The sequence below is a fragment of the Anastrepha ludens genome, chromosome 2 (genome assembly GCF_028408465.1).
Source record: "Anastrepha ludens isolate Willacy chromosome 2, idAnaLude1.1, whole genome shotgun sequence".
NCBI classification, from domain to species: domain Eukaryota; kingdom Metazoa; phylum Arthropoda; class Insecta; order Diptera; family Tephritidae; genus Anastrepha; species Anastrepha ludens.
This window is the reverse complement of record NC_071498.1, coordinates 117,052,658-117,080,134: the sequence shown is the minus strand read 5'-3', so window position 1 is coordinate 117,080,134 and position 27,477 is coordinate 117,052,658. Positions and strand designations below refer to the sequence as shown.

Sequence of the window (27,477 nt, the reverse complement as noted above, 5' to 3'; positions counted from 1 at the left end):
GATAACCATATGCCGTAAACTCTGGGATTTATTGCACGAAGTCTGCGATGAGCGGTCTCCATTTGAACTATATCGCATAGGATGGTTCGTACGCGCTCAACGTCCGCATGTCGAGACAGAAGATTATAATTCGTTCATGACAAGGCGAATTTATTACAGGTGGCAGCAAACACATATAAGTAAAACCCTACATGTATTTGTTGTTGCGTTTGGTGCAAGCATCATGTCAAAATCAGCAAGCAAATGTAAACATACGAATGTAAACATACCAATACATACAAACAAAGCATATCAATTTGACGTAAGCCATACCTACGGCGAAAAATTCAGCTGGATGAATGCTGTCACCTTATTAAATCCACCTTGGTTCATGACAAGGTGGATTTAATAAGGTGACAGCATTCACCCAGCTGAATTTTTCGCCGTAGGTATGGCTTACGTCAAAATGATATGCTTTGTTTGTATGTATTGGTATGTTTACATTCGTATGTTTACATTTGCTTGCTGATTTTGACATGATGCTTGCACCAAACGCAACAACAAATACATGTAGGGTTTTACTTATATGTGTTTGCTGTCACCTGTAATAAATCCGCCTTGGTTCATGAGTAGAGTCTGAGTATACATATTCTGCTTTAGGAAAACCTTTGCAGCGGCAGCCCTGGTTAACATTGCGATTACGAAAATAAATACACTTGCAGTAAGTCATCCATTGCAATAGCAGTTCTATAATTTCGTAGTATTTCGGAACTTAAATACAGAACTTAGAATTATCTACTAATAGCAATTTTTACACAAGTGAGTACGATAATATTTATAATCATTGTGGTTCCATTTTCTATTGTTAAAATATAGTTTCGTCCCATTAGGAAAAACTCCGTGCGGATATATTTGACAAATATATATGTAAATGTGTGTATGTATAATTCGATACCGCAGTGAATGTTTTGCTAATCAGTATCGCGACAATATCAGTAAGAATGCCTAAGTTCTATAAAGTTGACATAAATCGAACCGAGTGGGAAATACCAGAACTTTATCAGCAATTGCAGCCAGTTGGTTCCGGAGCATACGGGCAGGTGTGTAAAGCTCTTGTCCAGGGCACAAATATGCATGTGGCCATTAAGAAACTGGCACGACCCTTTCAATCGGCCGTGCATGCCAAACGTACTTATCGCGAGCTGCGTTTACTGAAGCATATGGATCATGATAATGTCATTGGTTTATTGGATGTATTCCATCCCCATCCAGTGAATGTAACGCTTGAAAACTTTCAACAAGTGTACTTAGTAACACATCTAATGGATGCCGATTTAAATAATATAATAAGAACACAGCGCCTATCAGATGATCACGTTCAGTTCCTGGTGTATCAAATACTTCGAGGACTCAAGTACATCCATAGCGCAGGGATAATTCATCGTGATTTAAAGCCGTCCAATATTGCCGTAAATGAAGACTGCGAATTGCGAATTTTAGATTTTGGTTTAGCACGTCCAACAGAAAGTGAAATGACTGGGTATGTGGCAACAAGGTGGTATCGTGCACCGGAAATTATGTTAAATTGGATGCACTACAATCAGACCGTAGATATTTGGTCAGTCGGCTGTATTATGGCCGAATTACTTACAGGGCGCACTTTATTTCCCGGTACTGATCATATACATCAGTTAAATCTTATAATGGAAATATTGGGTACACCTCCTGATGATTTTATGAAAAAAATTTCTTCAGAGAGCGCACGTGGTTACATCAAATCATTGCCCCCCATGAAGCGACGCAACTTTAAAGAAGTGTTTAAAGGTGCTAATCCACTAGCCATTGATTTGCTAGAGAAAATGTTGGAACTAGATTCGGAAAAACGCATTACTGCTGAGCAAGCGTTAGCCCACCCATATATGGAAAAGTATTCTGAACCAAGCGATGAGCAGACATCACCATTATATGATCAAAGCTTCGAGGATATGGATTTGTCAGTAGAGAAATGGAAGGAATTAGTGTTCAATGAAGTTATAAACTTTAAACCACCGACCTCATTTACTCAAATACTACAGCAAATTAAATAAACGCGAGTTTAGAAAAAGTGGCTTCATAAACGCATTAATACAAACCATCCATTTGTTATTTCGAAAATTACATGATGTGGTATTTTTAGATAGTTCACAGTTTTATCCCGCCTCTGTAGAGCTGGTGGGTTTTTGAGAAACTTTCTCATGACATATGTACATGCCTGCCGAGTCGAAAATATATCATTTGCTGTTTCATGTGTACATTATGTATCGAAACCGGTACCAACCGAATGGTTTGTGTTCACTCCTCTGATAGGATGGCCGTGAATTTCCAACTAAGTTGCATAAATTAGAAATGTTCATGCATTAAAGGTTAATGCATTAATGCGCTTATGAAGCCACCGACAGTGTACATATATACTTATATGCTCAAATCGTATTGAAAGCTAAATATAAGCTTGTAATGAGGCAAATATAAGTTTTGTAAATGAAATCAGTTGCGTTTAAGTATTCATATGTATTATAATTTGAAGTTGTTCAAAATAACTAATGTTTTAGTCAATTTGTATAAATATAAACATATACAAAACTTTAATGTTTCAGTTCCAGTGCCTTATAAAACCAAAAGCAGATTATTGAAAATATATTTATATATACTACATACATACATATGTACATATGTATATGTTATAAAACGTACAAAAATATTCTAACATTATAAATCCTTTTATTGTATTCCTTAAAAGTTATTGTATGCTTAGAAGTTTCAAAGGTATACTGTTTTTAATTCGTGAAGTCTCTTATTTATTGTTTTGTTATGAAATAAAAATATGTACTATCCAATTTCCGTGTGTTACTCGTATTTGTTATTTCAAATATTATAAATATTTTGATAAGAACAATACTTCATAAGAGTGTACCATGAACTGGTGAATTAAATTCCTTTATTCACATTTTTCTTTTGTCAAACTTAATGACAAAGAATGGCATCGGCACTTGTGTATGTACATTAGTGTATTTTTTTTTTCTAAAAGCGTTTTCAAAAGTATATTGGTAAGAAGATGCTGTATAACAAATGTACATTGAAGCATCGTAGGTACCTACGAAGGTATGTATATTTTGTTAAAAATATTCTGCAGGAGTCACGGAAAATTTCTCAAGACAACTGCTCTATGATAGTTTCGGTAAATTCGTCGTAAGGGTCTCATGGAGAGTCGTGGAATAATCGTCCGCATTCGAAACTATTTCCTACGCTTAAAAGATACATTAAGACAACTTTTTTAAGGTGAAACAAATGTATGAATAAATTTATATATTTGTAATAACATAAAATTCACTTTTATAGATCAATTATAATACAATAATTGGGATTTTGAAGCAAATAACTTCCACATTGTTCTGGTTCACAGCTTCCCACATCATTGTGCCGCGTATCTAGGAAATAAGAAAAAGATATGAATAAAATAAATTTAGTAAATTTTACAGAAGTCTCAGTTATAAAAATTGTCAGTGGCAGAATTAAAACTAAAGTATTAAGTATAGATTATTATTTACTCAATCCAAAAATATTTTTATTTAACTATTCATAGATATTAAATATAAATTGACATGCCACCTTAATAATTATTCACAAACTTGGAAATCATACATTCGGAAGAGTGCTGTTGACATAAACTTGAGCATCATAGGATTTTCCATCGGTCTCGTCAATTAAACAATGTTGGTTATCATCGCAAAGATCTGGAGTAATGGCAGCATTCGTTTTAATAGCATTGAAGATCCAGCGTACACGATGTATTAGAAGAGAAATATTGTCCCCTAAATGAGTAGAGACAAATACACAAATTAGTGCCCCTTGTTGGACAAAGTTTTTAAATATTTAAAAAATTACAATTTCTTATTATTTATTTTTTAAGGGCAATGTTTTTAAATAACTAGTATTTTATGGTTAAAGTTTTACGAAATTCAAAGGACTCGCGATACGTACAAAAAAAGTTGTACTATATATCGTTCACATACAACAAACGTAATAAGTTCACATACAACTAGATTATCTAGATTTACGAGCTTAACTCCCCATCCGTAATTAAAAAGCGAGATTACCCAGAGAAAATTTTTCTCCCGAAATCCGAGATTACAAAATAATCTCAGATTATAAATATCATTTTGCTGTACAATCCTGTGTTTTATGAGTTATCGATAATTATTATTACAAATGTAAGGAGAAACGTAAAAGAAAAAACTAAATAAAATGAATGCCGACAAAGAAAAGAGTTTTGTAAACATAATTCTAATAAAATTTTTGTCCAATATTATTAATTATGCATTAATATTACAGAAGAAAGCCTGTGGCCATAGACGCTTTGGCCTGTTATTGCTTATTATAAAATGGAATATTGAAGGTGGCGTGCGTATAATTTGAAACCTCTTGTTGCCATAATTCGTTTGCAATTTCAAGGATTTCCTCCAACTATCTATTATTAGCAGTAAATTGAGGAATTAAATTAAGACTATTGCTTTTAGCGGCATCTAGAAGTTATCCAAGAAGTTATGGGTTCGAATCCCACATTAAGCACGGTCCTCGCACTTTTCCAAATTTACCTGCTTTCCCAGGCAAAAAAAAAAACAATCTCATTCCTCAACCCCATCCTTACTCCCGCACAATAGTCAGCACATTATTTGCATTGTGGCTGCTAAAACAAGCAAAAAAAAAACAAAGAAAAGACACAGTTGCACATTGCATCAGTGGCGTCAGCAAGAGGAAGCGTCAACCGTGGTAATAGCGCAGACACAATAAATTTAGTGAAGTCCTCAACCCTCTGTGCAATCCTTCTGGCAGAAAAATGTGAAACACAAATGGCACTCTAAGTTAGAAGGCATTGTTCCTAAGCAACGACAGGTGGGCACTACTTAGGACTGGTAGCGGCAGGCTAATCAGAAATCAAAATAGATTAAGGGGTTATATACCTTGTGTTGGACTAAAAAATCGAAAATTTTTTATGGCATATTCTAAAAGTATACCATCTTAAAAATATAAATTCAAAAAATCATAAAGATCGGAGCACTAGAACGAAGGTTACAGACCGTGGAAGCGCGCAACCTAATCCATAAATGAAGTGCACGCAAAACTTCGAAGGCGTGTTTTTTGAAAATTACCGTCGCGGTGATCATTATTTATCAAAAACTATTTGACCGATTTGCATATACTTTTTTTTTAATTATTCGAAGTTACAACCTCGTGAATCTGAACGGTTCACTTTTTATAAATATTTGCATAGTTCGCTGGAATTAATTTTTTTTTTTAATTTTTCAACCCCTCAAAAATTGTGTTTATGGGGCAAAGCGGTCATATTGAGACAATTTTTTTTGGGCAAATAAACTGTTCAGATTCAGTAAAAAACATTTTCCTACACGAAAAAAATTGCTTTTATTTACCTTTTTTCATATCTTTAATATTAATTAAACAAACCAAAAGCAATCAAATATTCGTCCAAACCAATTTCTATTACGAACAAATTTTCAAAATTGTCTTGACAGCTGATTGTTGATTTTGCAGCTAATCTGCCATTTGTTGCTAATCACTGCATATGTGAACGTACTTTTAACAAATAAAAATCACGAAAGGGATTTCACAATTAAGTGCAAATAATGAAACTACATATCCAGAAATTCTGGTTAAAAAATGTTAAAGCTTTGATGAGATTTTGTACAGAGGTTGAAACTTTGCGGATTAATGTTATAGTAATGCATAAGGGACTAACCTACATTTGTTTTTATATTTATATATAAAAGAGGACTAGAGTGGCTTTAAATGAATATCAAATATAGTAAAAAGGATAATGCACTGCAATTATGTAAATTGCCAAAAAAATAATACAAATTATTAACACTCACCGTTATCATCAAAAATCACATTTACCGTTACCGTTGAATTGCGAACCATTTGGCAAGGTATCGAAGAACAGCTTGATATATTAACATATAGCACATCATAAGTAGATCCTAGAAATAGAAAAATGACTAAGTACATTTACATATGTATATGTAAGTACGCATAGTATATAAAATGTTGTAGCGGTTTGTATGCGCAGCCGGGTATGCTACAAATATTTACACTTATATTTTACCATTCACTTGAAAGAATAATAAAAACTTTTAAAATAAAATGTTAATTTTGGCATGTTACGTTAAGATAACATTACATGTGTTAACTTTACATTGAAGTTTTGACTCGTTTCACATATCTTCGATTCGCCACTTCTCTGGTGAAAAATTTGCAAAAATTAGTTTGCTTATTCTGTCAAATTCGCTCAGAGCCGAATAACGGTATGTTAAAGAGTACACCTCTAAAAATCTGTGCACAAGAGCAAATCGGACAGTGATTTGACGTACTATATACCAACAATAATTTGAGGTCTTGTTAAAAAAATGAGAAAAATTTAAAATAAATTAAATTATAATAACGGAAAAGACGTTGCTTTAGTATTGTCTTATCTTTATTTGCTTTATTTTTTAGTTTATATACAGAGCTCGCGCAAATAACGCGCGGAAGAAGAAAATTTTCCCGCTTTTTTGCTGCGAAAAGTTTTAACTTTATTGATCTAAAAATTTTTACGCATCTTATGTTATCTTTTAACTGTGCGTGACTACCATTCGGAATTCAGAGAGTGAGCGTCGGTTCGAATCTCTGTGAAAGTTCAAAAAATTAAGAAAAAGTTTTTTCTAATAGCGGTCGCCCCTGGGCAGGCAATGGCAAACCTCTGGTGTATTTCTGCCATGAAAAAGCTCCTCATAAAAAATATCTGCCGTTCGGAGTCGGCTTGAAACTGTAGGTCCCTCCATTTCTGGAACAACATCAAGACGCACACACAAATAGGAGGAGGAGTTCGGCCAAACCCCCAAAAAGGGTGTACGCGCCAATTATATATATATATATATTAGTAAAAATATTTATTTGAAAAGGAGCTGATCTCCGGGGGCTCTTCTTAAAAACGACGTTTTGCGGTGACCACTATATCTCTTAACTGGATTCTCTGATATTAAAAAATCAAACGGATTTCGTTAAAGTAATACGAGTATTAAATCTAATAATTAATTGAAGGAATAAGCAAAATAATCTTTTTTTGACAAAGTGGCGCCTTCTCAAAAAAAAAAAAATCGATTTTTGACCAAAATTTCGGCCTTAAATTGTTTATAGAAAGGAAAAAAACAATTTATCGGTGAGAAAAAATCTTCTATTAATTAATAAAAAATATATTTAAGAAGCTCGTGTTAAAATTTGAGACTAATCGGTTTAGCCGTTTTCGAGTAATGTTGGTCACCGAGTGTGAAAAACCATTTTGAGAAGAACGCGTTTAAAGTTTGCCTTGTACTTTCAAGCACTCTGAAACGCCATTGCAAATTTGCGTGTATTTGCAAATATTCACCGGAACGATAATAAATTTTCTGTGAGTATTCTAAAATATACTTATGTACATTAAGAAAATAAAATTAAAAAAACTCTATTTTTTCTACGTTCTAACTGTATATAACCCTTTATGCTAGGCGCATCAATCCAAAGTATAGTTATAAGTACTACGAGGTGTTGCTATTAATTAGCAAGACTTATGTACGTTGCTATAGAAAACATAGGCATGTGGCATACAACATAGGCATGCAGTACCTCGCGCTTTTTACAGAAATCTGAATAGTCACGGCATTCGTTCAAAATAGGTCAGGACAATATGCCGAATCTGGCATAATGCAGCATTAAGAAGAACGAGTTTGAGTTCACTGAAGCTGGTGTAAAAAAATGGCACGCGTCCTGAAGGAACTGGCAGTAGAAAGGTTTCAGCTCAACAAAAATGGAAGATTCGCCTGAAACTTTGTGTGGATAGTACAAGAATATATTTTTCTAGCGACAAGTTAAGTACCTCTCCAATTGTACACGAAAAAATCGATGACCTTAGTTGCTAGTGTCTAATTTATTGTTTTGGATTTAATTTATTATTTAAATATGGATAATAAATGAATAAATAAATGTTTTACGACAGCTGTATTCTCTTACAGGTCAGGTGCTTTTAATTGGTAATTCCGCGAGTTATGTGGAAGGCAACAACACAGAATAATCAACTTGAGTTGATATAACTTAACTATTGGGTTGGGGAATAAGTTCGTAGCGTTTTTACCGAAAACTTTTATTTAAACAAAAAACAATAATTATATTAATAAGTTAATCAATTATATATTCGCTGTTGCTTTCGACTAATTTGTTAATGCCGTTCTGCCAAAAATCGCTTGGTCTGATGTCAAAGAAGTTGCCATTCAAGCTCTTGGAGTGCGGCTTTGACGATTTGTGCAAAATGGGGCCCGGCGTTGTCATGAAAGAGTATGGTTTGACCATGTCGATCAGGTTTTTTCAGTCGAATAGCCTAATTAACGCGGTGTAGCTGGGCAGTGTAGAGCTCATTGTTGACGGTGGCAGTATTTTCGGGTATTTCCCAGTACACCCTGCTCTTCCGGTCCCACCGAACACATACTCGTATCATGATCTTCTTTGGATGAAGATCCGGCTTAACTCTCGGCTTTGGCGTATCTCTTGAAGCCACCCAATCCTTTCTTTGCTATTATGTATAGACATTGATGTGTATACACCATTTCTCATTTCCCGTGCTGATTCGGAGTGAGGGCGATTGAGAATCGTTTTATGATTGCAGTTCATTTTTCCGCTAATTCACGACTGGTTTGGCGACCGTTCTTCATCGAATTCAGAAGACCTTCTCTGCGGGACGTGTCATTGACATCAAAGTCGCCATTTTTAAACTTTGCAAACCATTTCCGAGCTGTAGACACGCCTATGGCACCTTCTTTATACACGTCGCAAATGCCCCGAGCTGCTTCGGCAGCTTTTTGACCTCGATGAAAAGCAAAGAAGAGCACGTGTCGAAAATGTTGATTTTTGTTCTTGAGTATTCCAGAAAGTAGAGCAGAAAGAATGAAACCTTACCCTTCGCCAAACAGCAAACAAATCGTTGTAAAATAAAAGAAAATATAAAAACGCTACGAACTTATTCATCAACTCAATATATTAGGTTAACTATATGCGACTTAGATAAAATGGTAAAAAAGCAGACCATTGTGAATGAGTCCATGGAAAGTACTTTCGATATTCCAGCTGAGCGTCAAACTCTTGGAAATCCAAATAAAACGAAACATGATTGAGCAGCTAGATCAATCACGTTTGGTTTGCTTGAATAAAAATATTACGAAAATATGATTTATGTTTCAGAATATAATAAATATATTTGCCAAATGATCTTCGGACTTTCGTTACTCATTTCCTGTTGTTTTTCATAGAAAAATTTACAAACAGATTATATATTTTGACAGTTTGCAGCTCAAATGCAAAAGAATACAGCTAACATTAATCTCATTCTCCGGCTGAGGTTCGTATACGAGGGGAGGCCTGTTATTGTCTCGCAACATATTTATGCAACATTCCTCACTTGCATTATAAATTTAAAAAAAATTTGGTTCATATACTCATACTTATTGATAAAATATGCGACAATATCTGCTGTACCGTGTTGCCATTAAAATCGGTCGATTTTCGCGATTATAATACTAACGTTTTTTAAGCACATGCAGTCTGTCTAATAATTGAAGAGTGATCCCCATAACTTGGAAACTATTTGGCCAATTCGATTCTAACAAACTGCATCCTATGGCCTCATAATGATTATTACACGCATTATATTCAGTAAAATGTGTTACCACCATTGGCTATAATGGAGATAATCGACTCCAAATCAACAGAATTTGCCTTGATAACTGTTATTTAAACATTTTTATTATTTATGATGATATACATTTTTTAATCAAACGATGCATTAATCTGTGGGAATTTTTTCGTATTAGCTATTATTAAGTGTTATCAGAAAACAAAAAGCACGCACGTCAGCTGCTCCACGCATTATACCTGTATTGACCATTTCCGACTCACGTTCATAGGGAATTGTCATGGTCATAATAATGTTTTATTTACAACTTTCAGATTGTTTGAAATTTTGTTAAAATTAAATTACTAAGAATCTGTAACAAAGTTGACAATTTTTCTTCATCAGATTTGTATGGAATAGGAGGGTTGTTCTTGAATTGCTTATTTAAGTACCACAAGCTTTGCAAAGAAACTCGATACTTTACTCGAGCTATTCGTTGTACAAAAATAGCTACATAAATCGATTCCGCTCACAATTCGAAAAATATATGTAAAAGTTCGTAGCGTTTATACATATATTTTCTTTTATTTTACAACGATTTGTTTCCTGCTTGGCAAAGGGTAAGTATTCATTCTTTCTGCTCTACAAAACTATGTTAATTGTATTTTTGAGTTATTTAATTTTTTATTAGTTTCGAGGCTTAGAAATGGGTCATCGAAGTCAAAAAGCTGCCGAAGTAGCCCGAGGCATTTGCGACGTGTACGTCGCCTTCTGAATTCGATGAAAAACGTCGCAAATCACTTTCGAAGGAGAACCGTCGCCAAACCAGTCGTGAATTGGCGGAAAAAGTGAACTGCGATCATAAAATGATTCTCAATCATCTTCATTCGGTGGAATTTACCGAAAAATTTGGAACCTGGGTACCTCACGAGCACAACTAAAAAAATAAAGAAAGTTGCCTTCAAATTGCTTCTCAGCATCTCGCCTGCCATCGAGCAACACGCGATCATAAACAGAGCTTTTTGTACCGAATCGTCACAGGAGATGAGAAATGGTGCCTATACATCAATATGAAGCTAAGAAAAGAGTGGGTGGCGCCAGGAGATACGCCAAAGTCGAGAGTCAAGCCGGATCTTCATCAAAAGAAGATCATGATATGTATTTGGTGGTACTGGGAGGGCATGGTGTACTAGGAAATACCCGAAAAGAATGTCGCGTACAACAATGAGCTCTACATTGCTCAGCTACACCGCGTGAATGAGGCTATTTGACTGAAAAGACCTGATCGACATGGTCAAACCATACTCCTTCATGACAACGCCATTCCCCAATTTGCACAAATCGTCAAAGCCGCACTCCCGTCCAGCCGACCAATTACCATCTTTTCTGCCTTTTGTCAAACCATATGAAGGGCGTTACCTACGGTAACAAAGAGGCCCTTAAACACTGACTCAACAATTTCCTTGACACTAGACCAAGCGATTTTTGGCCGAGCGGCATTAATATAATGATTGATGTGTATACGAGTATATATATGTATGTATATAATTGATTAACTTATTATTATAATTATTATTTTTTTGTTTACAAGTCTTAACTGGGTCATAACTGGTGACGAATCATGGATATATGGTTATGACATAGAAACCAAAGCCCGATCGTCCCAATGGAAGAGTCCAGGAGAACCAAGACCAAAAAAGCACACCAAGTTCGATCAAAATTGCTCACTGTTTTCTTCGATTACCATGGCGTAGTGCATCAGGAGTTCTTACCACAAGGTCATACCGTAAATAAGGAGTATTACCTTGAAGTTATGCGCCGTTTGCATGAAGCAGTACAAAAAAATGCCCGGTTTTGTGGAAAAAAATGCATGGCTTTTGCATCTGTTCACTCATCTTTGCTTGTGAGAGATTATTTGGCCAAAAACAACACCGCTATCATGCCTCGGTCACCGTATTCACCAGAATTGGCCCCCTGCCACTTTTTCCCGTTCCTAGGATTGAAGAGACCCATGAAAGGACGGTATATTGCGACAATTGAGGAGGTAAAAACAGCATCGCTGAGAGAGCTAAAGGACATACCAAAAAGTGCATATCAGAACTACTTCGAGGATTGGAAAAAAAGCTGACACAAGTGTATTATATCTGAGGGGAACTTCTTTGAAAGAAATGAAGTAGAAATTGATGAATAAATAAATATTTTTTGGGCAAATGAATATTCACCTTATTTTTTAAACACACCTCGTATGTTGATTTTCGTTCTTCCACTTAAGAGCTTGCGTTTTAACGTTTTATATTCTGTGTTTGCAGCCTGCACACGGTCTTGGTCAGTGCTTAAAGTTCTTAAGCGTATAAGGAATTGTAAATTCTATACTAATCCGCCTAACAAACGCTAATATGGCGTAAGATTTCGAAGTTATATATAAGTAACTAATATGACTAGTAAAAGAGAACTTTGCATCGATTTTTGCCGGGCACTTTATAAGTTGGTTGGTTATATATAAATAATATTACTATTTACATAAATTCGTTCAATTCTTTTGATTAGAAATTATATGGTTGTAGGGTAAAAGATATTGGTTTGTGGAAAAATAAATCCATTATTTTTGCGTAAAATGTTTGCGCAAATGGTCTAAAACTGTTTTATGGCGATGCTACGACCACTAACATGTCGGTCAACTTCGATTATTTCTGTGATTTTATCTACGTTTTCTTTAACATCAAAAATAATGAATGGAACAAACAAAAAACAGCAAAAGAATTATTTTACTGTGAAATGCATAAACTATGAATTGTTTACTCGATACTTTCCGGGATATCGATCACTATAGCCATCTACCGAGAAAATAACGGATTTATTTTTCCCCAAACTAATATTTAATATCAATCTCAAACAGTGATTATTTTAAACAGCTTTAGTTTGGAGTTACCTTTTGATTGGAAATCCTATAATAGCACTTAATTAGCAATAAATTTTAACAAGATCAAAAATATCTTATTTTCGTGACAGTAACGGGAGTACCACCTAAGATCCCGAAAATCACTGGATCAATAAAATCGCGCAAATTTACATCCCTAAAATGTTTATTTAGCTCTTCTACTCAGGCATAATTGTAAATGGCAATAAAATTATAAGAGAATATGTACGCATTGTGCTATTTTTATTATCAATAGTATTCGCTTTTTTGGTTTTTACTATATTCGCATAATCGAAAGATATGGCATTGGTCTGAAGTGTTACTGCGTCCGGCTATAACGTGCAGCAAAACCACTTGAAAATATAAACAAAGCTCATATCTTCACATCAGCATTTACAGTGAGACAAACACATAATCGGACAAAGGCTGATTAATTTTTTTAGTAAGTTTGTTTGTATTAAACTATGTAGTAGTAGTAGTAGTATAATGTTCCTTATTTGAAATATTTGCAGTGAATTACATAATATTAAAAAAATGCATTTCATCGTTTTATAAATAAATATAACAAAGAGGAACATACGACTTTAACATTTCAACTTAATCAATTAAATTAAATACATCGAGCGACAACAAACCCTTAAGAGAATTCATCTACTATATATCACCTCTCTGTGTTTGAAACAGCTACTTACAAACTAGGACAGCGCTGGATAATTACTTTCATTTAATATAATACATTAAATACATACATTTTTTAATAATTTTAGTTTTATTTAATCATGTAAATACTAAAAAATCTAAGTTTTCATTTGAAATGGTTCAAACGATTAGGCCCTTCAGCCATTGCAGCACGTACGATTTCCATGGACATTGACGTCGCTGTTCCAACCAAAGATTGTTTGAGACTCACCAAATTTCTGTGAGATCTTCCACAGGCCATGTTCTCTAATTCCGACCACAAACTGTAGTTCAATGGATTCAGATCTGGACTTCCAGACGGCCAATCTTCTGCGGTTATGAACCTAGGAATTTCGGTTTTTAGCCACTGTTGGTTGGTTTTTGCCTTATAGGCTGGAGCGGAACCTTGCTGGAAGATGCCACACCCTTCATTGAAAAGCGTTGAATCTTCCAGCTTCAACTGGTTCATCAAGCCTTTTTCGCAGAAATGAAGAGTTGTAACGTTTTTACACGACACTTCCCCCCTGAAATCATTACGGAAGCTGGGTGGTGGGCACGCTGAATCCTTGGAACAACATTTTTTACATCTTTAGAAGTTTTAGCATAGATTTTGTCTTTTTACTTATTAAACACTTCTTCACCAATGGAAAATTGTATTATTTGTGAAAATAATATTTTCATGGCCGTTGACCGCGTGCCACCAAAGAAGCTGCTTGCATCTGTCGAGTCTAATTTACTTTAAGCGCGTTGTCAAAAGATGACTAGTTGAGTGATAGAAATCTTTCATATCGAGATCATCTCTGAATAGTCTTGACATGGATCTGGCCGATACATTAATTTCCCTGGACATGACTTTCTGCTTTCTACGGGGATTCTTGCGAATTCTTTCTCGCCGGCTTTTATGGTTGCACGTTTGGGAAAAACAATTGATTGTTAATCGTGCGGTAAACAAATATTCTCGAAATATTAAGTTTTTTTTAGCAATTCGTAAATCTCACTTGCCCTTTTACCACATTTTTGTAATGCAATCACTGCAATGAGATTTTCCTTAGCTTCCCACTCCATTGTTAACAAGCGAAATTTGCTATGAAACTGACTATAATTTATGAGAAGGCAATGCATACGAACAAAAGCAAAAAGAACGGAACTTTTTTCTACGAGATTGTTCTCGCTGTACGCATCGTAAAATTTGCCACAGAATTTATGGCAAGACTAAGTATATTCAGACTCTTATCGCCAAATCTGATTAAACGCATGTTTTTATAAACTGGGCAGATGCTAATAATATGAAAGACTTACATATGTATATATTTCCAGGTTCGCCTAAATTGCAGGTTGGACAGGCATTGCATATTACATTTTTGAAGGGTGTTGCATTTAGATTTAAGAGACTAGCCGAAATATGAGGCTTATATAATATGCAGTGAAGTTGTCACCAAAATAGTTTGTATCTGACAAATTTAAAATTGGATGTAGTTTTGCGGGACCTTTCCTTATAAAATTTATTCAAATTATTTTTTAGCAAGGCGTTTTAACACCTCGGGTATGAAAGGTTTTAGAATTGCGGTAGAGAACTTAGTTATTGCGCCCATATTTATGCTTTTAGTGAGATTAAGCCAGTTAGTAATATATTTTTACGCATCGTTTCCTCAGCAAGTTTACGTGGTAGTCTATTGGACGGCAAGCGTAGGCAACGGAAAACAAATAGCATATAGGCACGAAGGGTTTGGATAAATAATGGTAGCATTTTTGTTTCTATATGAATCAAATAGATAGGAGCGTTGGTTGGTAAAAAAGTAGTCTTTTTTGTCTCATATTTATCTATACCCCACACTTGAGTCCCATAAAATATTATAGACCTTGAAACAGCATCGATGAACTTCCCTTTTTTTAATACAAATACGAGGGTGGTTCATATATTTTAAGCCATGTTGCATTAATGTCTTCTTCTTAGCCTTAAGTTTTTAATCTGAATGGATTTTTGTGTACCAGTTTGAAATTCTAAGGAACTTCCAAGTATTTGTATTCATTTAAAATTTCCACAGGCTTATCCTCATACATAGAGATTTTGTGATTTAACACCTTGTGACTTTTTTCTCTGGGGCCACGTGAAGGAGAAGGTCTCTTCGATTTTCGAAAAAAAATGGCCCGATGATGCCGCCAGACCAAAAACCGCACCAAACAGTGACTCGTTGTGGATGCATTTGCTTCTCTACAGTAACGTGTGGATTTTCTGAGCCCCAAATCCGACAGTTTTGCTTATTGACGTAGCCACCGATGTGAGAATCAGAAAAGAAGAAGAAGACTCACCACTTTGGAAATAGGTTTTCAATATTTCCCAATTTTGTTCAAGCGTTAAGTAAAATACGAACACATTTGACATGTCATTTGTGTTACCATTCTCAAAAAAATAGGTGGTTCAAAAAGCAAACACTATATGGCCCACCCTGTATTTGTGGGGGTATGTAATCTCTAAATGCTTTATAGATAAACCAGTTTCGCTTGAGGGATTGGAAGCCAACATTACTAAAGTTATTCACAAGATACCAACCGAAGTCCTCCAGCGAGTCACTCAAAATTGGTGTTTATCGATGGTCGAATTACGGCACAGTTGGAGTCAAAATATGAAAGGGATTACTTTAAAAAAATAAAAAGGGATGGTTCTACACAAAAATAATAAAGATCACATAATCAATATGCATTTTTGTTGTTTTATTTCAATTTAAAATTCGCTACCTCTAAATTGATTACCATTTATAATTCGCACTTACACCTTTCTTGAATGTTTGGCCGAGCTCCTCCTCCTTTTTGTGGTGTGCGCCTTGACGATGTTTCACAAATGGAGAGACCTACAGTTTTAACTCGACCCCGAACGGCAGATGGTTTTTTATGGCAGAAATACACACTCGGAGGTTTGCCATTGCCTGCCGAAGGGCGACCGCGATTAGAAAAAACTTTACGTGTTTGTTGCGTTTCGATTTTTTTTGCTCTGTTGACCACTAATGATCGACGATAGATATTTTTTTAAATTAGATTTAAACAGAATTCTAATCAAATAGCATTCCATGCCTGATTAAAGACAACTTACATTCCTTTACATTTTTAAATTTTGATATTTATTTGATTTGCTCGCAAATGCCTCCCAAACGTGATCAGTACAGTGAAGTTCTAGGCAGGTATTTGAAAAAGTTCGGGCAGTTGTGGATGAGCCACTTCTTAGCATTCTTATGCTTTGGATCTTTGTCCTGTTAGAAGGCAAGGAATATATACAATATGTTCAGCTTTTGAACAATTTGTTACTGTTGGATGTCTAATAATTGAAATGTACCTATGCATTTTTCCATCTATAAAATGAATATTAATTCTTCTGCGCTCCTAATAGAGGCCCGAGTAGTGTGCGAAGTGAGAGCTGTATTATTTTCTCTTATAGGTATGCACTACTATCCGTGGAGTCATGTATGATAGATCGGATTTACTCCCATTTGCGAATAATATCCTTAATTTATGGAAAAAGTTTAAAAATTACTCGAATTATAAAAATTTTCTATAATTACCAATTGTTAATATTCTTATTCAAATATTCTTTACAGAACTTAAGCCGCGAAACTTTATTCTTCTGACTGATATATAATTTTTTCTAGCATTCGGCCATGGAAATTATATTTTGAAACATAACTTCCCAAATCGGTTAAGACAATATTATTTCAATCATTTGTTGTTCGAAAAGTATTTATTTTAAATTCTTAAAGTATACGCCGCTCATCACGATCGTTGAGTTCTTCCGCTGACAAATTCCGCTCTTATTTTGAATCAAAAAATATTCCTAATAATGTTTCGGTTATTACATCGTGAACAGTGAAGTGACTCCGATCAATGATCTCTGTCTGCAAAGTTTGAGACAGTTTCATCCACTCCATGGAGCTTTATTACGAGTGGTGTGTTTTGTTTTCGGTGGCATTGCTTCCTTATTATTCTATTTTGCACAATACAACAAGTATGAATTTTTGGAAGTAAAACATCCATTGGAAGGTCCCCTACCTCATGCAGCCAGGGACTCAATCCCAATTGCAGAAGTTATCCGGCGGAGGGGTGAAAGAAAGCCTTTTTCACTACTTATGTGAATGGTCAGGTCTAACTGGAGCAAGATTTCAGCATGTTAATGAAATCTCAGTTATAGATATAAAAAGTTTGCTGCTATATGTATGTACTTGGATTTCACGAAATTGATCTGACCCAACAAACAAAATAAGGAAAAAAACACGAGACACGAGAACTTCTTCTTCTTATTTGGCGCGATAACCGCTTACGCGATTTTGGCCGAGTTTAACAAAGCGCGCCAGTCGTTTCTTTCTCGTGCTATCTGGCGCCAGTTGGGTACACCAAGTGAGACCAAGTCCTTCTCCACCTGAGCTTTCCAACGCAGAGGAGGCCTTCCTCATCCTCTGCTACCACCAGCTGGTACCGCATCGAATACTTTCAAAGACACGAGAACATTGGTAGTAAAATGGCGCTAATTAGGGTTATTTCAATAGAAATACTCAACTACTTCAACAACAATAACAACAAGTATGATTTAAAATTTCCGCTCATGCAAACTTTCAAAAAATAATAATAAAAAAGGTTGTCATAGCCGAGTGCGTTTTTGCAAGAAAACCAATTGAAACCAAGTCGCTTTATGGTGATTTAGCACAAAAATTAAATTTTCTGATAAGGGTTTTCGATCGATGGCATTGCTGGCATTTTTTCTTCTAACAGTACTAGGGAGTGTTACAGATACAAGCTCGCCTATTTTAATTTATTGTTTTTTTTTTGCAACACGTCGAAAATTTGAGGACGAGCAAATTGGTCGCCTAACGATCGTTTTTGGCACACTAAGTCCAACAATCGGATAATCTGGTGCTGCGGTGATGTTAGTTGTTCTGTGGTCACCGATAAATCAGGCACGAAGAAGGGTAATAATCGGAATTATGCTGAAAAATTGCCTTGAAGGAATGGGCTGCAGCAGGACTACCGCAGTCATGTGACTGAAACTAAAAATTTAGGAGAAAACTTCAAGGGGGAATACATTTTTTGGCATTCTAGTATAAACTCTGAAAATTTATTGCAAAACAACATGACTCATTTGGATTTTATTTTAGTTTTGAATGAAATTTTCAATCAAAGTTCTTCATAAATTTACTATTACTCATCAAATGAAATCAAAATTTTATTGCCATGATAAGCTTAAAGTTGCTCATGTGCACTGACGTATTTCAGCTCTCAATAAAAAAGAGCTTGTGTACATTTATTGCTACCTAAGGGTGCGACCAGAGTGAGCGCTGAAAGCCGAGCCGAGATTGTCAGCGATAAAGATTGTCAGTGCGATAAAACTGATTACATACAAGTCAATACAAATAAGCTTGTGTATAACACAGTGAGCGCCGACAAGAGCAGAGAGCAAAGCCGATGAGTGCGAGAAAACAGTTTCAAAGCGTTTTGCTCGCTTTTTTGGATTGTTGATGTTTACTTTTTAGAGCGCAGTTGTGTTTTTAACACACTTTTATTAGGTCGGGTTGTATGTATGTATATAACGGAATCTTTGAGCTTAATTTTCACTGGCTTCTAAAAATCTGATCGACTTGAAATGTTGCACACCTATCAAGGACCGATGACAATGCAATAATTTGATAAAAGTTTTCCATTATCCTTATTAGGATTTCCAGGATTAATATTTTCTTTTTTTATCTGTGGGCAAAAAGTAAGGTGAATTTGGTTGTAAAATGAAAAATATTTATTTATTCTTGTAAATCAATTTCATCCCCTTCAAAATAATCCCCTCTCGATAAAATACACCTATGCCAACGATTTTTCCAATCCCCGAAACATGCCAAATAGTCCATTTCTGGTATAGCCATCAGCACCTTCTTCGATTCAGCTTCTATCTCCTTCTTTTTAGTGTAATTGGATGTTTTCCAAACTCTTTTGGGTTAATAATTGCATTAATCACACTAGGAGAAGCAAAATACTCTTCATCAGATGAATCCATTATCGTGTACAGCAATTTTATAAACACAAATGAACAACAAAATTAAATGACATAAGAGCAAAACACATGGAATAAACAGAATTTCAGCGCTGATTCTCGCATTCACTGTGTTATATACAAATTTTCTTCTCGCATGAAAATAAGCGTCAATAAGCTCGGCTCGGCTCCGCTCGGCATCAGCGTTCACTCTGGTCGCACCCTAATTCAGTTTAATTATCTTTACGACTTTTATATAGATTTACACTTATGCTCACAAATTTAGTTTACTTTATCTTTTTGCAATATTCGCAATATTTTTCACGCTAAATTTTTCACGTAAATTTTTTATAATAACATTGTATAACAAAAACCCTTAGGATTATTTCAGTAGATATACTCAACTACTTCAACAACGTAAAAAAACCCTCAAAATCAAAATTCCAAAATTTGATTCGCAAAAATTAACAATTTCGAAAAAATACTTTCAAAAGTCTGCAGTCAGCCATTGAAAATAAACGTCTGATTCCCATTCACCAATTTGGTTTCAGAAAACATCATTTAATGCTCGTTCTAATACACAGAGTCGTAAGCACCATAGAAAACACTATGGAAAAGAAAGAACGGTGTTCAGCCGTTTTTCTTGATGTATCGCAAGCTTCCGACAAAGTGTGGCCCGAAGGGCTCCTCTAAATTCTCAAGTCCATGCTGCCAACAAAATACCGCGAGGTGCTCTCGTCATATCTTCATGATAGGTATTATACTTTTGCGTAAAGCACGAAAATTCACATTCCTCTCTAAAAAAAATATTATATAAATGCAGGCGTTCTACAGGGAGCATTTTGGGTCCTCTTCTATCATCATCATCATCATCATCATGGCATCACAGTTCGGTGTGAACCATTGCTTCCGTTACAGTTCGCCTCCACGTCACTCGGTCATCAGCTTTTCGTTTGCCAATGTCAATGTCTCCATCGTTTTCTCGGCCGGCCTCTTCTTCTTGTGGATTTGTCTCGAAGACCTTTTTTATAGCTCTATCGTTGCTCACTCGTAGAATGAGAATCCTTGATGTACCTGATTACATTTGAAACCTGTATTTGCGTAAATACCGTCTTCAAGGCGTACAGTTCCATATATTTTTCTTACAGTCTTTCTTTTAAAACAATTTAACTGATCGACTTCTTTGGATTTCAGCACTCATATGTGAGTGTAGTTATTATGGCAGTTTTGTATATTCGTAGTTTCTGGTTTCCCGAAAGTAATCTGGACTTCATCAGTTTTGCATGCGTGAAGTAAGAATTATTTGCAGCTTGTATCCTGTCTTCTATGGCAGTAGTTGTACCTTCTGTGCGCTCAACTCCAAGGTTTCTAATTTCATTGACTATTTCAAAGCTATGTTTTAGCTGTGGATTTGTAAGTTAAGTGTTGCGCTGCGCTGCACCTTCCATATATAATATTTGGCTTTTTCTTGATTGATGATAAGTTCTACCATCCTAGCAGATGATTCTAGATGCGTAAATGTTTCTTCCAGAGCCTGCTTATTTCTGGCTATAATTACGATGCCATCCGTAGAGGTGCAAATTTGTGTAGATTTGCTGAAAACTGTGCCCTCGGGATTTATATCAGCTATAACAGCGTGTAGTACCAGGTTGAAAAGCAGGTCATCTGCTATATCTCCTGTATACCCACGACCTACCATCGGGAAATCAGCAAGTAACTGCACCTTGCGATAACACTATCGAAAACGCAACGAATAAGCTAAAAGAAGCTGTTAACCTTATTGCTACATGGGCTTAGGAATAGAGAATAGAGCTAAACAAAAGCAAGTCAGCACATATAGTGTTTTCCCTAAAAACAACGCTACTTACAAGTCCATCTTAATTCATACGTCGATAACACCTGATGCCAAACTGTGTTGGAAAGCTCATGTAAAGGAAAATCGAGCTTGACTTCAAACTAAATAAGCTATATTATCTCATTGGTAAGTTCATCAATCCGCAATAAGTTATTTATTTACAAAGAAACACTAAGACCGGTGTGGACGTATCGTATACAATTTTGGGGATGCGCTAGCTAAGAGTACTCTAAATCTCCTCTATCCAACGCCTGCAAAACAAAATCCAGCGCAGGAAAGTAAACGCACCGTATTATATAAGAAATATCGACCTTCATCGTGATCTGGGCATACCAACTGTGACGGAAGCAACGAAGCAATTTGCTATAGCTCACACACAACAACTAAAAATCATGTCAACGATGCAGCACCTAGCTTACTTCGGTTGAATTCTTCTCTCCATATGAGATGGCAGCGCAGAAAATAGTCCAAATCGTTCGGTCTTGGCGAATACAAAGCCAAAATTCTGCATAGTAGACCAACAAAAAAACGTAGCATACTATAGCTTGTAGTAGAAAGGCTGTAACCCATTGATGATTAACGTATTTCCAACTGCATCTTGAATGCTTTCAATTACAGCTGCGATATTTTCAATTGAACGACGGGAACGAGCAGACGCTGGTGCGTTAATGGCTTATGACGCGGCAGTTGGCACAAATTTCCCGATTAATATTTTTTATGCCGGTTTCATCCGACAAATAATGTTATTTTTCGCCAAACCATTATTTTAACATATGAATACATTAGTCGATCAAACCGTCCACGATTTTTTGGTAAATTTGTGTACTTTATGTCCAAACTGACTGGGTTTTTCCTACTACAGATGTACAGTTTGTTTGCACATCTTATCTATCCGAAAATGCGCGGGGAGTGACATAAATAAAGAATTTTGCATTTATGGGTGCTCTAATGTTTGTAAATAAAATTCATTTTTTTTGTTTCTCGAAAAATATTTTGTGTAAAACTTCAGCCATTTTTTTGGTAATAAGATTTCATGCATTACAACTGCGTTTTCCGATTTCAAATGTCATTTAGAATCATTAAAGTCGTCAGCTCTCTAATACGAATTTCAAAATGGAGAAATGTGTTTCTCAACCGCAGGTGAGGGTACAATCAATTTTATAGACGTCAATTTAATATACGGCTGTAACGCATTCGAATCGATATATTTTAAATTTTGTAATTGATTTTTTATGGAAATGGAATTTTGAACTGCTTCATCTCAAGGTCGGTCAATCCGGCTAGGAATAAATCGGAAAATTATTGCATTATTGAACAATTTGTCGTTTATTTATTAAAATATCGTACATATTTGTAATCGGAAAAGGACTGATTCTGTATTCAATACTGATTCCGATAGTCTACAAAAACACAGCTGGCAAAAAATTTATAAGCTTTAAACAACTAAGGGACTAATCTTATAAATAAAAATTAATTACCGATTGCACAGTTGGCCACAATATAACAGGAGTGACAGCACGAAAAATGTACATAAATGCGTAACTTTCTTCTAACAACATGTAAGTAACGCCGTACCATAGCGGTTCACCGAACGGGCAGCAACATTTTATTGCAGCGGTAATTATCTTCGGGCAGAGGCACGTGTTATTGCTTTGAGCAATGATGGGAGTGCTGACGTTTTTAATCAAAATAATTTTTAACTTATAAATACATACATATATAGAAAAAATTCAAAAATTAGCCCACCAGCACTGGCTACCGCCGTAGCCGAATGAGTTGGTGCGTGACTACCATTCGGAATTCAGAGAGAACGTAGGTTCGAACATTTTTCTTATAGCGATCGGTCTTCGGCAGACAGTGGCCAATCTCCGAGTGTATTTCTGCCATGAAAAGGCTCCTCATAAAAAATATCTGCCGTTCGGAGTCAGCTTAAAGCTGTAGGTCCCTCCATTTGTGGAACAACATCAAGACGGAGCAGGAGCTCGGCCAAGCACACAAAAAGGGTGTAAGCGCCAATTATATATAATATATTATATATATATTATATAATTTTAATGAACTACGGTTACACCTGATTTTGTCAATTCACCACGTCTAAAGAAGAATTGATTACGAAAGGGTTTCTGAAAATTGATGCGAGTTACAAAAATCATATTTGATTGGGCAAACCAGTATCTTGAGCAGCGAATAAGAGCTTAGATGATTTGAAATAATAATTCAAAGCCAAATTGCGGGTCAATCGCGTTCATATAAGTTAATCGATTGCATTACTCAACCAAATGAGGTAGTCAATTACACAGCGCTTGCTTAAAAAAAATACAACAACTTTTTAAATTACCTATGTTAGTAGTCACTGTTGACAGTTAAGACTTCGAGGTTGTAAGAGACTTCATTTTTTTAGGAACCAGCAGTAACACCTTGAAATCCATCGGAGAACCTCTTTGACCAACAAGTTATACTTTGGAGTAAGTAAGAATTGAATAGTAAAGTCCTCTCTCGACGAACAAAACTAACACTCAGGCGCAGAAGCATGGACGATGGCAATATCCGATGAAGCGTCGCTTGGAGTGTTTGAGAGAAAGATTCTGTGGAAGATTTTTGGAACTTTTGCACGTTGGGGACGGCGAGTATTGTAAGCGATGGAACAATAAGCTATATGAGTTTTACGACGACGTAGACATTGCGCAGCGAATAAAGATACAGCAGCTTTGTTGGTTGAGTCAGGTCGGATCTGAGAGCATTCAATGCGGTACCAGCTGGTGGTAGCAGTGGAAGACGAAGGCGTTGGCAAGTTCGGGCGGAGAAGGACTTGGATTCTCTTGGTGGGTCCAACTGGCGCCGGTTAGCACGAGAAAGACGAGCTTTGTTAAGCTCGGGCAAAATAGAGTAAGCGGGTATCGCGCCAATCAAGAAGAAGAAGAAGAAGTAGAGGTCGTAGATTTGGTCGAGTGGTGAATGGAAACTTGTTTGAAAAATGTTCAACACCCTTGAATTCTCATCTTATTCACAAAAACAACAATTTTTTGTGACCTATCCTACAAAATAAACTTTATCTCCTTTCATTTTTTAACAATTTTAACTCTTTGAAAAGAAGAATGTTTAAATCAATAAAATTTGTTGGGAAAATAATTTGAATACCAGGAAAAATCTGAAATCTACCTGAAATTTATACAACTTTTTTTATGTTTTCAAGTTTGGTAGCTTTTTTTCAACAATTTCGCAAGAATTTTCTGTAAAGAATGCTTTATTCTGAGTGAAAGAATCGGTAACGATCTGTAAAATGACTAAAGGTTTATGAAACTATCCCGCTTTATATGAAGAGAGAAAACCAAAAAATAAATGCAATGAAAATTTTGGGTTTTATAGAAAACTTAACAAAAAAAATTAGGATTTAAATTCAATTTCTGAATGTGGGATCGCACCAATATCGAGCTGAATTTCTAGATTTGGATAGGATTTGCCAAAATGCTCCGCGCAATTTCCAGCCCCAGGTCGGCTCAGTTATAACCATATTACGTAACCTCTTAAGGCCGGTTGTTGGAAAATTTTGTATACAAAATAAAACAGTTTAAATGAATAAAAATGGCCGTGGAAAGCAGTAATTCTTCAACTAGTGCAATGAACTTTTTGCTAGAACTGGCAGAATCTAATAAATTTAAACAGTCAGAATGTCGAACGCGTTAAACTGGCCGTTTAACAAACGTTAAAACTACGCTTAAATTGTACTGCATGCTGAGTTCAAAAGACAAAGAAAGTTCAACTAGCACTGAAAAACTGCCCCTGAGAAGACGAGAAAAACGTGATTGAAGCTATTCTAATTCCAAATATATCGGGGAGCCAATCATTGGAAACATGTGAAATACTTCAACCTCGATTTGCGCAGTTTTTTCTCTGGAATTTTTTTTATTGATATTTTTCGTTTTCTAGAGCATTCTAAACTTATGGAGGTAGACATCAAATTCGGCTTGTAAAAAAACTGCTTTCGATTCACCGATTCTCTGCCCGCTAATCGAAAAGTTTGTATGTGAAAGGAACAATTGTTAGAGATGTTGAAGTCGCTTCCAGTTGCTTAGTTCGCAAGTGACGACCTGAAATTTGTGTGTTTCTGACTACTCGCTAGATGGTTGGTGAATTGAAACCAGCTTATTAACCCTTTTGCATCATTCGACGGAGTAATCTGCGAACAAAAACTCTCTCTTACCACCAAGAGCGGAATAATGCGCGCGAACAAAAATTCTCTTATAACCAAAAACGGTTCATTATAACAAACAATAAAAGTCTTGCCAACGCAAGGTACTCATATATGGGCGCAAGGTATTTTGAGTACATCGCGCATTCCGAGCGGTGATGCAAAAGGGATAATTAATAATTACCAATTGGACTATGTGAACTGTACGAATCCTTTCAATATTTAATTACTATAAAAAAAATATTACATTAATTAATACATAGGCAAGAAGATCGGTACACAAGAAAAAAGTCATCAAAAGAATAATATAGCAGAAAATCACATTATTTTTAGTTAAAATGGAAAACTAATTAAATGTTAATTAACAGCAATAAAGTATATTGCAAACAGAGTTAACGAAAGTATACAACATCATCTTCGAGGCCGAAAAAATCGACGAATCATTATTTAAAACAATAATTTTCGGAATATTTAAAAAAGGAAATGCAAATATAGCAAGTAATAATTATCGGGGAATATCCTTTATGAACTGTATCGCAAATGTATTAATGGGATTGATTAATGCAAGACTTACAGCTTGGAAAGAAAACACCAACAGGCCCATCGAATTTCAAGCGGGCTTTAGAAAATATTACTCAAAGGTGGATCACACTTACAACCATGCATCTATACTGCATTTAAAGTTGGATGAAAACAAGAAAGTTTTTGCATACTTCGTGGATTTCAAAGTGGCCTTTGACAGGGTGCCCAGGAAACCATTAATTTATAAACTCCGATAGTTGGGAATATCAAGCAAAACACCAAATCTGATAGAAAATATATACATATTTGAATATGAGAACAGCAGTTTGGACAGGAAGGGAAATATCAGATTGCTTTGAAATCTTCACAGGTGTGAAACAAGGTTGACTGTTATCGCCATTGCTCTTCACAATATATCATATGGGCCGAGGACTTTTCAGCCCATGTATATTATTACATAAATGATCTACACGATTGTTTGGAGGGTGGTCTACTGATTGAATGCTGATGATATGTCCTGCTGGGAGACAATTCCTATGGTATGCAGTCTATGATTAAAAAATTGGGAAAATATTGCCCTGAGTAGAACATGGAAGTAAATTCAATGAAATCTAAGATGATGGCCCTTAGAATAGGTGGTCAACTAGCCAAGGCTAAAAAATGGTGGTACAAAGGCAAATAAATAAAAGTGGTGACAGAATATAAATATCTTGATCTCATTCTCATATCCAAAATGGCGTTTGCTAAGCATGTGGAAGCCAGACATAATTCAGCTAAAGCTAGCATTAATTGTGCATGGATCAATTTCTTAGCTAAACCATAAATTTCATACAAAGCGAAATGGAAGCTGTTTCCGCTCAACTCTGGTGTTATACGATATTTGAAGAAGTGAAATAAATTTCAGCATTATTTTATTTAAAAAATCTCCCCGAATGACGCAATAACGATAGAAACTAACGTGGAAGATAGCTACTTATATTCGCTAGAACTACACATGAAATATGTACATTTGGAAAACTATTTGTGAATTCAGCAGTAGTAGACTCACGCACAAACGAAAACACGCGTTTTGGCGCAAACAACTCAACGACTTAGGGTGCGAGCAGAGTGAGCGGTGATGCCGAGCCGAGCTTATTGACGCTTATTTTCATGCGAGAAGAAAATTTGTATATAACACAGTGAATGCGAGAATCAGCGCTGAAATTCTGTTTATTCCATGTGTTTTGCTCTTATGTCATTTAATTTTGTTGTTCATTTGTGTTCTCCTAGTGTGATTAATGCAATTATTAACACAAAAGAGTTTGGAAAACATCCAATTACACTAAAAAGGAATGAATTTGGTGAATTTCATCATTTATATAATGATTTAAGAAAATATCCAGCTAAATTTCACAATATACCCGAATGAAAATTGAAACATTTGATTACATTCTGGACAAGATAGGTGTGAAACTAAACAAAAACTGGACAAATTTTATTAAGGTGCCAGTAACTTCTTGCGAAAGATTGATAGTGACTCTGAGGTAATGTTTTTTTGGTCCCACAAAGCAGGCCGGGAAAAAATTTCACTTATTATTTGATCGATATCCATTTTTGTTTATTTTTAAAC

At 35.5% G+C, this 27,477-nt stretch overlaps 2 protein-coding genes across 3 annotated transcripts in view; one reads left to right on the top strand and one right to left on the bottom strand.

Moving 5' to 3' along the window:
- Window positions 1-651: 651 nt before the first annotated feature.
- Window positions 652-2,856, top strand: LOC128855174 (mitogen-activated protein kinase p38a). 2 transcript variants are annotated; one of them, XM_054089874.1, is made up of 2 exons: window positions 652-798; window positions 870-2,856. In XM_054089874.1, the coding sequence occupies exon 2, from the start codon at window positions 981-983 to the stop codon at window positions 2,064-2,066; it is 1,086 nt and encodes a 361-aa protein (XP_053945849.1). In that variant the 5' UTR covers window positions 652-798; window positions 870-980; the 3' UTR covers window positions 2,067-2,856. The 2 variants fall into 2 exon arrangements, with proteins under 2 accessions (XP_053945849.1, XP_053945848.1); XM_054089873.1 differs by having other exon boundaries at window positions 856-2,856.
- Window positions 2,857-3,226: 370 nt separating this feature from the next.
- LOC128855175 (NPC intracellular cholesterol transporter 2) overlaps window positions 3,227-27,477 on the bottom strand; it is a 30,513-nt gene continuing 6,262 nt past the window's right edge. The window contains exons 2-4 of the mRNA XM_054089875.1: window positions 5,904-6,011; window positions 3,658-3,827; window positions 3,227-3,443 (exon numbers count right to left, since the gene is read on the bottom strand). Of these exons, the coding sequence (XP_053945850.1) occupies window positions 3,360-3,443; window positions 3,658-3,827; window positions 5,904-6,011 (362 nt within the window). The 3' untranslated portion in view covers window positions 3,227-3,359. The remainder of the gene's footprint in view (window positions 3,444-3,657; window positions 3,828-5,903; window positions 6,012-27,477) is intronic.

Excerpts from the sequence above, each read along its gene's own strand:
- LOC128855174 (XM_054089874.1), top strand. The coding sequence starts at position 981 with ATGCCTAAGTTCTATAAAGTTGACATAAATCGAACCGAGTGGGAAATA.